The following is a 16,133-nucleotide window of genomic DNA, read 5'->3' as shown; positions in this document are numbered from 1 at the left end:
CCCCCACTACACACACACACCAAGAGAAACCCCCCTCCCTCACACACACACCCCAAGAGAATCCCCCCCCAACACACACACCCCCAAGAGAATCCCCCCCAACACACACACACCCAAGAGAATCCCCCCCAACACACACACACACACACACCAAGAGAATTCCCCCCCCACACACACATACCCCAAGAGAATCCCCCCCCACACACACACCCCCCAAGAGAATCCCCCCCAACACACACACACCAAGAGAATCCCCCCCCCCACACACACATACCCCAAGAGAATCCCCCCCACACACACACACCAAGAGAATGCCCCCCCTCCCTCACACACACCTACACACACACTGAAAGAGCCCCCCCACACACAGAAACCCCAGGATTAGCTGCACCCGTATGTTTATCAAAATGGCACGAATCCAATTTTTTCATCTCACTTGCTGGCTCCTTATCAGATGATGTTAAAGGTGATGGAGAGGACTTGACTGGGCCATTATGGAGAAGCTGTCTCCTACGGTGGCAGAGTCCACAATAACAGGACACAATCTCAAAGAAAGAGTGAGGCTGTCCAGAGGCGATGCCCAGCGACAGTCCTCCATACAGAGGGTACTCATTCCTCGAGCGCCCTCGTCACCTCACAGGGTGGCATGGTGGCACAGTGGTTAGCACTGCTGCCTCAGAGTGCCAGGGATCTGGGTTCGATTCCTGGCTTGAGTCACTGCCTGTGCGGAGTCTGCACGTTCTCCCCGTGCCTGCGTGGGTTTCCTCCGGGTGCTCCAGCTTCCTCCCACAGTGCGAAAGACATGCTGGTTAAGATGCATTAGCCATGCTAAATTCTCCCTCAGTGTACCCGAACAGGCGCCTGAATTGGTGACTAGGGGATTTTCACAGTAACATTCTTTGAAGTGTTAATGTCAGCTCACTTGTGAGACTAATAACGAAACTTTAAACTTTCTGTAGAAAGACTGTTCGAGGCTGGAGACTAACTGAAAATGTTAAAACTCCAAACTTTGATACTTGGTAAGGTGTTCCTCTTCCAACAGGGAACTTTCACAACGAGTGCAGTCAACAGGGGTGTTAATTCGAATTAGACAAAGGGTGGTAAACATTATAGAACCAGGGTAGGTAGATGGGGGATAAATCCAGCCTTGATCTCACTGAATAGGACAGGGCTCAATGGACTGAGTTAGCTTTCCAATTAGAAATCTCGCAGAATCATTTCAGGGAGGGGGGTGGGTGGGTGGGTGGGACTGGGCATTGCTTCCGTGTTGTCTAGAACACCATCTGCAAACGAGGGCGATCCGTGGAGGGGGAAGGTGGGAGAGATTACAATCGGTACAGGAGATAAAGTGTTGCTGCAGTGCTCGCCAGCCCCACCCATCCCCACAAATGGCTCTCTGGGCTGCTCGGTGATCTTGTCTCCATCGCCCTCACTCCCACTTATCGCAAGCTGATGTGTTTTGTCAACAGAGAAACAGGTTTAACAAGGGCTGGCTAACCTCTCACTGCAGCTTTCAAAGGCCAGGCTGTAAACACAGCCCTGGGGAAAGCGAGAGAGAGAGAGAAAATAAATCTTCCATTTGCTGGGCTTTTGTTTTCCACTTTCTACCATTTAGTGAAAACCTGATCAAACACCCAACCAAAAAAAAAACAGCGCTCATGAAAACACAAATTTAAAAAAGACTTTTCAACACATTTTCTTGGTACAAATACCATTCAGCGCACCATGGATTCCACCCATTTAATCTCCCAGGGGGAAAGTTCTGTACAAACACTCCTTAAAAAAAATGATCAAGCACTGTTCCAGCAAGTCTTCCCATCCTTTTTAAACCCTGATTGGTATTCTCCAGATCCCTCTCTCCAATCCTATTCGCACAACGTTGTTATAATTTGAGTTTAAAGTTCATTTATTAGTGTCACAAGTGAAGTTACTGTGAAAATCTCCTAATTTTCTTAAAACACCAAACACTAATGTACACCGTCCTGTCCGCTAGCACCGATGTTTTGGGTCAATAAAGTAACTGGGGCACGATTAAATGAGAAGGGGATTATTCTCAGTGTCCTGGCCGACATTCTGCCCTCAGTGCCAGACACTGGCCAACCCTTCTGCACCACACACCTTGGTCAGATCCTTTTGCCACATCCCTTTCCAAGTATATCACCCATCACATTTCAATCCGTTTTCAGTTCTGTAGAAGGGTCATACGGACTCAAGATGTTAGCTGTGTTTCTCTCTCCACAGCTGCTGTGTTTATCCAGTACTTTGTTTTTATTTCAGATTTACTGCCTCAGCACCATTTTGCTGTCACTCTGTCGGACCACACTGCGATCACTGTGTGCCGTTCCTGTTGCCATATTTAAGGGGTTGGGGGTGGAACATGGGGAGAGGGTGGAAAGGAGATCTGTCAGGGTGATACCAAAAATGCTCGAGTCAGGGAAGGATCGACAGATGGGTTGGTGACAAGGGGTGAAAACAGTAGCTATCTTTGGGATTATGAGGAATTTTGATGGATGGTGGCACAGTGGTTTGCACTGTTATCTCACAGCACCAAGAACCTGGATTTGATTCCAGCCAAGGGTCACTATTTATGTGGAGTTTACACATTCTCCCTGTGTCTGCGTGGGTTTCCTCAGCATGCTCTGGTTTTCTCCCACATTCCAAAGATGTGCAAGTTAAGTGGATTGACCATGCTAAAATTGATCCATGGTGTCCCAAGATAGGTAAGTTAGAGGGATTAGTGAGGTAAATATGTAATGTTACGGGAAAAGGGCTTATGTGGGATCCTCCGTCGGGGAGAGTCGGTGCAGACTCGATGGACTGAATGGCCTCCTTCTGCACTGTATGAATGGATGCAGAGGAAATTATTGTAGTGTCATAATACCCTGTTATGGTCAGATGTATATATAAAGTCAATCCAGAATAAACTAGTGCAATTAGGTACTTGACATATGGGGCACGTTCTTTATCTGTCCTGAAAAACATCACAGAATTAAACAAGTTTGGATTGCGGAGGCTTTCATCAAACCAGTGGAGCAACTGAGAGTTTCCTTTTGCTGAGAAACAGTTTTAAAAATCTAGTCTTATTGAAAAGGCTGTATATACAATTGGTTGGATGGGCTTTTGAAGATGGCAACGTCAGCAAGCATTATAGAGGTCCGGGAGAGAATATTCATGAGCAAGAGTCAATGTCGAGTGGCTGGAGATATATCTCACTGCCAATAACATTCTCAATGTTCCTGATAATCCAGCTGTTACTCAGGCACTGGAGGAAAGGAAAAGGGTGATAGTTCACGCCCACAAGTTTATGAAATGCTCAAGATTTTGTTTGCATTCCCTGTGAAGACAAAATACTATTGGCCATTCTGGGCTGGCTTGAGCAGCAATAGCACTGGAGATGGCAGAAAGTCCTTGGTTTGGAACCGGAAATCAGTCACCCAGCCAACTTTGAGGACGTTGTCTATTCATTGTAATTTTGGAGCATTGCAAGCCAAGAGCATTGTGGGATAGATGCGTGTGCACTTTAACAAGTGAAAGTATTCACAGCACGCTGCCAAAGTTAACTTTCGACATAGCCTGTCAAACAGCATTGTCCACGGACTTGGTGGAAATTTCCCTGGAGAGAAATCAGAGTTAACGATTGTCTGCTGAAGTAAATAAACTGCAGCTGGGTAAGCAGAAGGCCCCAGTGGAGATGGTTAGAGGTATGGCAAAGTCCTGTCACTGGTGCCTAGACCAACACTGGGCACAGAATTGACCATTTGTGAAGGCAGAGAGCTAGACTTGCAAGAAGAAGGTTCATCTTGTGTACGCTGCCTGGGAGAAAGGCCAGTCACTGCGTACGGTTGTCAAACAGCACCAGGTCAATGAGAGGTCAGTTGAGAACCATATAATTTGAAGCATAAAGATGTCCAATGGAAAATCACTGTGCCACCTAGTCCAAATGGCATTGGATGGAGCTCTGGTAAACATAGAGGTCGGTATGGGGACATCAGTCAGCGTGATTCCCAAATCACGATAACATTAAAAGTTGAGTCAGCATCGACAGGAGAAAACATGCACAGAATTGTGTGTAATTGTAGAATTATAGAGGAGAGCAAGTCCCCAAAATGGGCAGAATGTGGGTTCCAGTTATAGACAATGGGCACTATGCAAAATCATTGTAGCAAAAGGCAAAGCCTTGTCAGGAATAAACTGGCCAACAACACCTCACCGGCATGAGCATTTATACACAGAAGTGAAATTCATAACCAATGTGACCTGATTGTCAAACTAATTCAAGGATACAAAGCTAACATACAGCTCGAGACCAGTTTATCGTAGGCCTCATCCACTACCCAATGCTCAAAGAGAGACTGCAGAGCAGGAACTGAAGAGACCGGAGACGGAGAACATTATCTCTGAAGTAGAACAAACTCATTGGACTTCTCCCACGGCACGACCTCCCTCAGCTGACGATGATTTACTTCCACACTAAAAATGAGTTCTCAGGTGACTGAGGAGCCTGGCCCACACAGCCTGTCACAGACTGAGGCAGATGGTGGTTGGGGGAGCGAGTAGGTGGGCTATCGACGTTTGGCTTCAGCTTGCTCTCGGCAGTGAAACTCAAGGTGTTCAGCTCCTTCCCCGTTATGTCTGAATATTAATTCTTATTAGCTGCACCAAGCACTGTGAATTTATAAAGTGATTTTATAGGTCACTAGCACAGCAAAGTGCCAGGGAGAGGAAGCAGCCATGTAGTGATCACCACATTGTAAATAAAACTCCGTTATTTTTAACCCTCCATTTCCTGACATCACTTCTCCATATAAAACCTTCCCGGATGCTTCTCCTCCACTTTCTACATAATCTGGAGCACCCACACTGCTGAAAAAAAAAGAATCAGACTGACTGTTGAAAAGAGACATGTTGCTGAAACATTTCTGCACAAAAACAAGAATGCCAAAATTTCAATTTATACCACAGGAGAAAAGGATGCTGACTGGTTGGCAAGCTGACTCTGACCGGCTGGGGTGTTACTATGGAGAAAGCAATGGGGAACTATAGGGGTACTTTTCAGAACAGGTACAAAGCTCGATGCACTCCCTTTGTTTGCAGAAAACGGGATCCTGCGTTTGGATATACATCACATTTGGCAAGTATCAACAAGCCATATTGCAAGTTCTTTAAGTGCAAGAGGAAAAGCTTTGACAACATCTCTCTTTTCATAATTGTTGTTTGTGGAACCTCACAGTGCTTGCCTGTTACACTCATCTGTACGACAATAGAGTCTATGCTTCGTAAAGTTATCCATTAGCTGTGGAACATCCTAATGAGGTGCTGTATAATTGCAGCTTTCTGCATCCTCTGATTCCTGGTGGGTGTGTGTGCAGAAGAAAGCCCAGACAGTCAGAAGCAATCCTTCTATCTTGAGAGAGACACAATTATTGAATCAGAGGCTGCCGCAAGCTAACAGCTTTCCCCGTCGCAGGCCCTGGTGCACACAACTCCCCATGGAACATAGACCTGAAACACAAGCTTGCTCTATACTCTTCAAAGAGGTGTTGGAAACTCACAGGGGGTCCTGGAGATTATTCAGAGTGGAAACGAGGAATAGATATGGAAACGGGTTCATCCGACTGAGGAATCACAATGAGGAACTGGGGAAGTAGGTTCTATTCTCCCACTCAACCCTTAATCCAATTCACTCAATCCTCAGGATTTGGTATCGTCTGAAAATTGGACAAGTTTGTGCCAAGTTCTGTTCATGTAAATTGGACATGATGTGGGTATGCCGGCGTTGGACTGGCGTAAACACAGTAAAAAGTCTGACAACACCAGGTTTTAGTCCAACCTATTTATTTGATAATATACTCACAAGCTTTCGAGGGGACTGCCTCTTCGTCAGGTGAATGGAGAGTTCTGGCCTCAGACAGAGCATATAAAGCACAGACAGTTTAGGTAAGCATTCTCCAAGGCGGCCTTCACGACACACGACAGCGCAGAGTCGCTGAACAGAGACTGATAGCCAAGTTCCGCACACATGAGGACGGTCTCAACAGGGATCTTGGGTTCATGTCGCACTATCTGTAACCCCCGTGACTTGCCTGGGTTTGCAAAACCTCACTTACTGTACTGTCTGGAGACAATACACATCTCTTTAAACTGTGATCAGTGCTCCTTCCACTCACATTATCAGCCACTTCAGGTCTTGAACAGCAGGTTAGGTGTAAGGATTCGCATTTTAATCAGTAATCTCTAAACTGTCTGTGCTTTATATGCTCTGTCTGAGGCCAGAACTCTCCATTCACCTGACGAAGAGGCAGTCCCCTCGAAAGCTTGTGAGTATATTATCAAATAAATAGGTTGGACTAAAACCTGGTGTTGTCAGACTTTTTACCATGTAAATTGGGACAGTGAGGAGCTCCAATTCCCAAGTCATTCCTACTTAGCTTGTATTCTCCCCACATCCGATATATTTTTGTCCAAACACACAACCAGAACTAGACAACCAACATGTTCAACCAAGTTAAAGGAGCGATTAACAGGGAAGGTGGGAATGTACGGACCAGGAGGCAGACTGCAGCCACAGGACATCAGGATGAGAAGCTGATGTGACCTCAACTCAAGAGCTGGAGTCCAGTTCTCACCTTCAAGATACAAGTGAGAACGAACGTTCAAGGATTTGGAGGAGAGTCCAAGAGGCTGAGCTGTCCTATCAAGAGGTTTGACAAGTGAGTGGGGACTGGGGAGCCCTTCAAACTTGAAAAGAGAGTTCCCAGAGCAACCTGAAGCAACCACCTAAGTAATGCACATCAATGGTCAATTACAGGGTGATCTTACACGATAGCTTAACTGATGGCTACGTCTGTTAACAATAACTAAACCTGTTCATTTACACAGCACCGATATAACGCGCTCACCATCACAACAACCCTTAAAGCCCTCTTTTCTGGCAGGCATGAAGATGCCAAAGGTATAACCAGAACAGATCAGAAGATAAGAAGCCACTGCATCATTCCTTCAACAAGGATCAAGTGTGTATCTTCTTTTTCACTACCAGGAATCTCTCAAAGAAACTGGATCTTAAATCCAATCAATCAATCACATACCCGGTTTCAGAGATGCCTTCACGAGAGAAACCCAGGAAAAAAACTGACAGGTTAGGGAAGAGTGAATGCAGAAAAACGTCCCAGTCCCAGCAATGGATCTGCTGGTGATTCTCAGAGTTACACAGATGGCAGCCAGGATTCTGGGATGAAATCCATCAGGTTGCCTCGATACCATCACACACACACAGACACAGACACAGCTTGGTATGGCTCCTGCCCTGTCCAAGACCGCAAGAAACTACAAAGGATCGTGAACGAAGCCCAGTCCATCACTCAAACCAGCCTCCCACACACTGACATTGTCTACACTTCCCGCTGCCTTGGAAAAACAGCCAGCATAATCAAAAACCCCAGGCACCCCGGACATTCTCTCTTCCACCCTCTTCTGTCAGGAAAAGATACAAAAGTCTGAGATCACGTACCAACCGACTCAAGAACAGCTTCTTCCCTGCTGCCATCGGACTTTTGAATGGACCTACCTCTCATTAAGTTGATCTTTCTCTACATATAGCTATGACTATAACACTATATTCTGCACTCTCTCCTTTCCTTCTCTACATATGGTATGCTTTGTCTGTTTAGCACACAAGAAACAATATTTTTCACTGTATAATAATACATGCGACAATAAACACACACACACACACATATATATATTCAGGAATCAAACACACACACACACACACACACACCTACCTTTATATTCAGGAATCATATGTGAGAAGTTGGAGTTGGGGGTAGGGTGTTAGCGTGGATAGAGGATTGTTTGTCAAATAGGAGGCAGAGAGTGGGGGTCAACGGGTGCTATTCGGATTGGCGGATGGTGACTAGTGGAGTGCCCCAGGGGTCGGTGCTGGGGCCTCAGCTTTTTACCATTTATATAGATGATCTGGAGGAGGGAACCGAGTGTAGAGTGTCGAAATTTGCTGATGACACCAAGATTGGGGGAACGGCAAATTGTGCGGAGGGTGTGGAGAGTCTGCAGAAGGATCTAGATAGGCTGGGCGAATGGGCCAGGAAATGGCAAATGGAATTTAATGTTGGCAAGTGTGAGGTGGTCCACTTTGGTAGGAAGAATGGTAGGAAGGACTATTACTTACGGGGCGAAAAACTGCAGCAGGCGACGGTGCAGAGGGACCTCGGGGTCCTTGTGCATGAGTCGCAAAAACCCAGCTTGCAGGTGCAGCAGGTGGTCAGGAAGGCGAATGGGATGCTGGCCTTCATAGCGAAGGGGATTGAATATAAAAGTAGGGAGGTCTTGCTGCAGCTGTATAGGGCATTGGTAAGGCCGCAACTGGAGTACTGTGTGCATTTTTGGGCGCCGCACCTGCGCAAAGATATTTTGGCCTTGGAGGGAGTGCAGAGGAGGTTTACTAGGCTGATACCAGAGTTGAGGGGGTTGAGCTATGAGGAGAGGCTGAATAAACTGGGCTTGTACTCGTTAGAGTTTAGAAGAATGAAAGGAGATCTCATTGAGACGTATAAGATGATGAATGGGATGGATAGGATAGAGGTGGAAAGACTCTTCCCGCTCAAAAAAGACAGTAGGACTAGGGGGCACAGCCTCAAGATAAAAGGGGGGTGGTTTAGAACGGAGTTGAGGAGGAACTTCTTCACTCAAAGGGTGGTGAATCTCTGGAATTCTCTGCCCGTTGAAGTGGTGGAGGCTGCCTCGCTAAATATTTTTAAGACGCGGGTTGATGGGTTTTTGATAGGAGAGGGGATTAAGGGTTATGGGGAGAGGGCGGGAAAGTGGAACTGAGCAGCGACAGATCAGCCATGATCTTATTGAATGGCGGGGCAGGCTCGAAGGGCTGGATGGCCTACTCCTGCTCCTATTTCTTATGTTCTTATATTAAGTATTGTTTCTTGTGCGTAATACAGACAATGCATACTGTACTTAGGGAAGGAAAGGGGAAGGTGCCATTTATAGCTAGGGTATATAGAGTGCAGGGTATGGGAGTCTACATGTAAAAACAAATTCATCAAATATCAGTGGAGGAAAGTGCAAGCCACTGTTGCCAATATCAAATCCCACTGTCCCAGGATTCACAGAAATAGCAAGAATGCAGCCTCACAATCCACGCCAGCACTGACTGCAGGATCTTCCCAGCAGTTCAGATCTCCGATCCCTAAACTTTAGACTGCAGGAAACATACAAACATTCACATTGACCTGAATAAAACACTGTGTTTGAATCAGAACTTCACATGATGACCAAGACCAGTTCCCCAGCCCAAGCTTTACAACTGCCTTGGTTACCGCTCTACTGCAGAAATTAAAGGGAGAGAGAATGAGAAACCCAAGCATATCCTCAAAATGGGAATTTAGAGATTGCATCTATTCTCACTTCTAGGTTTCAATCTCCTGTTGCAAAATGCTGAAAGGCAAGGGTGTAAACAGCTGCTGCTCTTTGATTCGAGATTGACGAGGTCAGCGTTTAAGAAACAGGAACCACACGTGACAAAGACAAACTGCGCACCTAACCACAGCTCCTTTAAAGATGGCTCCTGTCAAAGTAACATCTTAAGGTCCTGACGAGTTGACATCACGGACGATCAGTTGCTTGGTTAGACAGAACATAATGATTGCTGAAGAGAGACATACTGCTGAAACTTTTCATCTTGCACTCATCAGGACAAACACAAGAATACCAAATTTCAAACAATCAATCACAACAAGTGCTGATTGGTTGGCAAGTCAACTCTGGGAGCTTAGAGAACGCTGTTGTTTTAACCATTGCATGCCTCAGCCAGAGCTGACTTGTCAACCAATCAGCACCTTTTCTCCTGTGGTATAAATTGTGATTGAAATTTGGTATTGTGTTTGTCCTGATGAGTAGAAGGTGAAAAACTTCAGCAACATCTCTCTCTTTTCGACAATATTAACAACATTTGTGGCATCAGTTAATTTTTTTGAACAGACCTGTAGACTCATTGTAATTTTTGCAGCCTGGGCAATTCCTTCTTTCATATATGTATCAAATAGAAGATTGTTAGTTTGATTATTAAGGGGACTGTTCCTCAAATCTCTAACCACACACAGTCCCGCGCTCCCAATCTCTGGCCACTTGGTGCAAAGGGAAGTAAATGTATTGCGGATCGGCTGCTGGGCTTGTCCAAGGTGGTTAGACAATGGAAGGATGGCTTTGGCCCTCAGTGGGGTGGGGTCGGCCTGGTTGTCTAACCCACTTATCTAGTTTTGTCCAGGTGGCCCTGAAGAGGGTCCACGAGGCTCTTGTGACTGGTGAGTACAGCAGAGACTGGAGGAGTTTTGTGGACATCAGGATTAATAATAACGACGTTGATACATTTCTAGTAACACTAAGCCATTGGAGATATCTGCTGTTGCAGGCACCTACCATACATCTTGCCCTCATCAGACAGGATGATTTTCCGTCGGCCGCACGGAGGATATATGGCCAAGGCCTCCTGGAAGCTCTGCTCAATGTCGGGACTCCACACTCCCTCGGCGTCATTGTCCAATGATTTCTCCAACCCGTCCCCACCGTCCTGCCTCCCCTCTCCGGGGCTCCCGCTCCCATTCCAGTCGTTAGACGCAATTGTGGCAGCTGGTGGGGCTCCGACAAGAGCCGGCGGGGTCACTGGAGAGAAACCTGCAAAGGCGGCAAGAAAACGGAATAAGGTTTAGTGCCCACAAGCTGGCATCAGGCAAGGGCAACCACATCATCTGCCATGACTGGTGCCAACATACAGGTGGTGAGAGCATCTGAAACCCTCAGGACAATCTGGATCTCAGATATAGACTTACATTACAATAGTCTAAGGCTAGGCTGGCTATAGTCTAAAGCAGAGAAAATGGCTAGAAAATACATCACTGAATCATAAACACAAAGCACCTGCAATAACTTTTTAACATGTTCGCCACAAAAATCGTAAGGTAAACAGTGCTGCTAAAACAACTAACCTCCCTGCATTAAAGGTCAATAAAGCCATATATCATCCTAACTTGGAAATATATTGCTCTTCCTTCACTGGGCCAAAAACTTGGAACTTGTTTCCTAACTGGAGTGTTGTGTGTACCGACGCCACACGGACCACACTGGTTGAAGAAGGCAGCTCACTACTACCTTGGTGGCAACAGTGGTTAAAACTGCTGCCTCACCGTGCCAGAGACCTGGGTTAAATTCCGGTGACTGTGTGGAGTTTGCACATTCTCTCCGTGCCCGCGTGGGTTTCCTCGGGTGCTCTGGTTCCTACCCACAGTCGGAAGATATGCAGTATAGGTGGATCGGCCATGCTAAAAACTGACAATTTTGTGTCGGGGATGAGCAGGGTGCATGTGTGACGTTTGGGGATAGGGCTTGGTGGGATTGTTGTCAGTACAGGCTCGATGGGCTGAACAGTCTCCTTCTGCATGGTAAGGATTCTATGATTCTCCAGGGCAATGAGGGATTGGCAACAAATGCTGGCATAACCAACAAAACCCACACCTTATGAAAGAATAAAATAAATCAAGCCTTACGCTATTGTAGTGTAAGTTTATACCCAAAACTGACATAATCAAAATCCTACAGCAGTATTTAAAATCGGAATTCCCCTCGTGTACTGGCCAACATTCATCCCTCAATTAACATCACAGCAACATGATGACATTGCTGTTTGTGGGAGCTTGCTCTGCACACATCAGCTGCTACATTTCCTGCACTACAACAGTGACTAGTACTTCAAAAAGTACTTCACTGGTTGTAAGACACCTTTGGACACTCACAGACCAGAAAAGGGGCTCTACACAAATGCCCTTTTGTTCTTTCTTGGAGAAAGAACAAAAACGAATCAATCGCGGTGTAGCCAGAAATGGGGAAGTTGCGGAAACAGACAGTTAGAAGATCAGATGAGAAAGAAGAAAGAAAATGCGATTGATTAAAGCATGGGAGGATTAATAGAGTCCTAGATGTTAAAAGCTTTTGAGTCCCTTTGTTTTATTTGTCTAGATAAAGCTGTATACAAACTTGCCCCAGGTAAGTTGGCAAGTGAAGCCTTACCCCTCTTATTTATGAGAGTATGAAAGAAGTGCTTCTGGATGCAAAGCACATCAGAAAGTGGGTGCTATTGCAAGAGTGAAATCTAATCCCATTGGCAACAGAGAGCAGTATACAGTATCGTCCAGAATAAGCACACTGGGCACAAGCTCCTGCTATCTGATGGGACTGTTCTTAAAATTACCAGCCTCTGGTATCTATTGTGATCGAGTCAAAAGCGTTCTCACCTCAGTCACAAAGCTGTGGGTTCAAGTTCAGAAAATCTAGGCCAACACTCCCTGTACCATACCGAGGGAGTGCTACATTGTCAGCGGTGCAGCTTTTGAATGAGACATAAAGCTCGGGCCCCTTGGATTGTTAAAAGATCCCACCCAAAGTATTACAAAATGTCACTAAACACCTCACTGGCTGGAAAAAGCTTCAGGACATCCTGAGGTTGTGACACCAGAGGTCTGCTGTTCAATGTTGGATAGTGAGGCCTGCAATAAGTGTATCAGTTTGAAATTATGTTGTTTGACGGGATTGTGACAAAGCAGTAGTGCCCATGCTATTTCAGAGCCTGGCTCTAAAAAAGGAAGTCGGTGGACATTTGTTGGAAGGAACATGCCAAGGCCATATGTTCTTTAGGCATTTTCACACTGAATCCTCCAGCCTGCGAGTTCAAATCAATCATCAGGAAACCACAAACCAGCAACAGATACCCCCGTACACAGGCTCAACTCAAACAGCCAGTCACAGGTAACGCTGTTTGTTGAGATTCTCCACTCTGGGATCACACTGTGTAACTCTACAGAATGGAATCTAAACGTTTCGGGATGGTGACGGGTGGAACAAATGGAGGAAGGAGGTGCACAAACGTCATTCTGACAGTTGGACCAAAAGGAAAATGGTCTGACTGAGAACACATTGAACTCTGATGCAGTGAATTCCAGCAACAAGGCATAATGAGCGATCCACCACAGCAATGTCCTTTCTGGAGACTCAGTGGTTAAAGGAGGAGCTGTACAGGTCCATTCCACTGGCCATGGCATCACACGCTCCTTACTGGTGTCTGGCCAGAGGTTGTTATCTGGCCGCTTAGTGGCTTCTGGGATCTTGCTGTGCTTAAATCTGTACCCCACCAACAAAACAATGGTGACTAGACAAACATTCTGATCGTTCAAACTTGGTTTTTTTCGTACTGAAAAAATGGCACAAACAACCTTGAGATGCTACATCAGTGTCAATGTCTTCAAATATGGGAGGGGGGGGACAAAAACAGACTTCTCACTCTGATTGTTCCAGTGACAAATGGCACTCATGTGAGCGAGGGAGATTGAACAGCAGCAGATCGAGCTCTGTACAAAACCCAGGTAATCAAACAGCCTCCCATCTAGCCTGGTAGATGCAACAATAGCCTGACCAAACCCTGAACATGGCAAACTGCCCCATTGCACAAAAACTGCCAGTGCACCAAAGCAAAAGGCTTCAGACGAGGGCTTAGGCATTTGGCCAAAGAGGTGGCTTTTACAGTGCTGATGAGAAGTGGAAAGGTTAGGGTCCAAACACCTGTAGACATGACCACCAATGGCTGGAGAAACAAAAGGGTGGGATTTTCCGTCTGCGCTCGCCCACAAAACCGGAAAATCCCACCCGAGGTCACCGGACCGATGCATGGTCCTGTCCTGCTCTCTAGAATCCAATGGCAGGCAGGAAGAGAAGATTCCACCCAAAATATTGGAGGTACAGGAGGCCAAAGCTGGAAGAATGGCAAGTTTTTGAAGGGCTGCAGGAATGGCTGCAGTGACAGAGATTGGGACAGGTAAGGTCATTGGCTATTGGGGGAACACAGCAGAGAGACTACCTTAGGAGTGGAGAACAAGTTAAGGTTTCATTGACTCAATATTACAGCATGGCAGCTACCAGACTGTCAAATATTGCCCCAGTAATCCTCCCCAATCTGTCATTCTACGATATTCATAGGCTGTGGCATTTATCGCACAGTATCAATAGCTATGAACATGTAGTTTGCTGTCAAACCAGCCAATAACATTTCATAAGTCAGTCATCCTTTGTGTACATATAATGCAATATCATGATACTTTCCCAATGTACTTCAGACCATAAACACAAATAGTTCATGAAATAAACAGGCAAACAGCAGCGTGGATATGCAACTGGGTTAATCGGCAGGAAATACGGAGCATTTGTTAATGGGCTTTTCTTGAGCTGGAAGAAGGTTTATTGTGGAGTTCCCTAAGCATCAACATTGTGACCCTTTCCCTTCCTAATGACCTAGGTCTCAGTGTTCAGGGCACAAATTTCAAAGTTTGCAGATGATACCAAACTACGAAGTATTGTAGACTGCGAGGAGAATAGTGAGCATAGACAAGTTGGTGGAATGGGTGGACAGGTGGCAGATGGAGTTCAATGCGGAGAAACGTGAAGTGACTCATTTTGAAAGAAAGGACATGGAGAGACGCTATAAAGGGTACAATTCTAAACGAGATTCAGAAGCAGGGGGACCTGGAGGTACTTGTCCATAAATCATTGAAGGGGGCAGGCCAGGTTGAGACAGCGGCTAATAAAGCTTTCAGCATCAAGGCTTTATTTATAGCTGCACAGAGTACAAGAGCAAAAAGGTTATGTTGAACTTGTATCCACCCAGATGTGGTGGTGGCTGGCTCAATGAGCATCTGTCCCACCAACCAGGCTGACAAGATCCTGCGGCACTCGGAACCTCATTAATTACACCCTCCAATTCTCCTGACGGGCAGTCAGCTGCTTCACCCGCCTGCCCTCAGCTGCGGGGTTTGAGGTCCCGGTGCCATATTTAAACACCAGTCCAGCACACTCGCATCACTCTCTCCAGCTCACCTGTCTTCATCAGGCCGTGCAGGGTGTCAACAAACCAGAGGGAAAAGGCTAGCAGCTTCTAGGCAAAGTCTGTTCCTCGATTCAACCACCCTCCCCCATCACCCGAGAGGCACCCTGTGCCCCACTTGGACCTCTGCCCACCATGTCTGGGGCCTTTACTATCCCTTTGACCCCACACCCCACCCCGTGTTTGAGCTTTTCGTGTAGCTTGGTCAGCATCTAGCTTTCCTCCCCTGGGTCTTCCCTCTGCCTTCCATTGTTCATCTTCTTCATTCACCTCCTTGTCCCGCTGCCTGTCATTGTGAGCTCTGTCACTCGCCCCTCTCTCAGCATTGTCCCCAGTGCCTTGGCTAGGCCCTGTGCACGCCACTCTTTCAGCAATCGGATTCGAAGCTGATGTGATGGAGGATTGGGAGGCCTGCAGATGAGATACCAGCAGGCAGCTGTTCTAATTATCATTTGTGTAATGCAAATGGCGCTGGCGCTACCCGTAAGCAGGATGAGCTACATTTTAGGTCTCCGAGGTTTTTCCCGTCAGACTCACTGCACTCACCTGCCATCAAATCCACCATTGGCAGATTGGGAAACTCCCACCCTTTAACTCAGCCCCATCTAACTTTGGACATCACAGTTTAGGAACAATGTGAAGGTATTGGAGAGACTGCAGAAAAATTTCACAGCAGTAATTCCAGGGATGAGGAACTTCAGTTCTGAAGGGATTTTGGAGAAATTAGGAGTGTTTTCCTTGGAGAAATGAGGAGTGTTTTCCTTGGAGAAGAGAAAACTGGAAGGAAGTTGGATTTTAAATCAGAGGTTCGGGCAGAATAGAGAGGGAGAAACTGTTCCCACTTAGGAAAGGATTGAGAATCAGACGGCACAGTTTTAAAGCAATTAGCAAAAAAAAAAGGGTATTAGCAACATGAGGGAAACCTTTTCACACAGCAAGTGGTTAAGGTTTGGAAATCACTGTCTGGGAGTGTGGTAGAGGCAAGTTCAATCATACATTCGAAGTTATCTGGAAAGGGAGAACGCGCAGGGTCGCTGGGAGAAGACGAGGGAACGGCACAAAGTGAATTTGCAGACAGCCGGTACAGACTCAATGGGCCAAATGGTCTCCTTCTGCGCTGTAACAATTCTGTTATTCTGACAGGAGATAGAGAGAAGGGGGGTGGAGTGGAATGGGGGGG

At 46.3% G+C, this 16,133-nt stretch overlaps 1 protein-coding gene and 1 long non-coding RNA gene across 5 annotated transcripts in view; both read right to left on the bottom strand.

Annotated features, from left to right (window-relative positions):
* The window catches only part of LOC145357084 (transcriptional enhancer factor TEF-5-like), a 165,363-nt gene extending 154,804 nt beyond the window's left edge, over nucleotides 1-10,559 (bottom strand). For all 4 annotated transcript variants that reach the window (XM_080210182.1, XM_080210183.1, XM_080210185.1 and 1 more), the window contains exon 1: nucleotides 10,450-10,559. In XM_080210182.1, coding sequence (XP_080066308.1) covers nucleotides 10,450-10,456 — 7 coding nt within the window. In that variant the 5' untranslated portion in view covers nucleotides 10,457-10,559. The remainder of the gene's footprint in view (nucleotides 1-10,449) is intronic.
* A 33-nt stretch (nucleotides 10,560-10,592) lies between these two features.
* Nucleotides 10,593-16,133, bottom strand: part of LOC145357085 (uncharacterized) — a 79,241-nt gene continuing 73,700 nt past the window's right edge. Inside the window, exon 3 of the long non-coding RNA XR_013889247.1 lies at nucleotides 10,593-10,704. This is a non-coding gene — a long non-coding RNA (uncharacterized LOC145357085). The remainder of the gene's footprint in view (nucleotides 10,705-16,133) is intronic.

The sequence above is a fragment of the Carcharhinus amblyrhynchos genome, chromosome 22 (assembly GCF_965287045.1).
Source record: "Carcharhinus amblyrhynchos chromosome 22, sCarAmb.v2.hapA, whole genome shotgun sequence".
Taxonomy (NCBI): Eukaryota; Metazoa; Chordata; class Chondrichthyes; order Carcharhiniformes; family Carcharhinidae; genus Carcharhinus; species Carcharhinus amblyrhynchos.
Note: the sequence above shows the minus strand (reverse complement) of the source record. Positions and strands in the feature narration are given on the sequence as shown.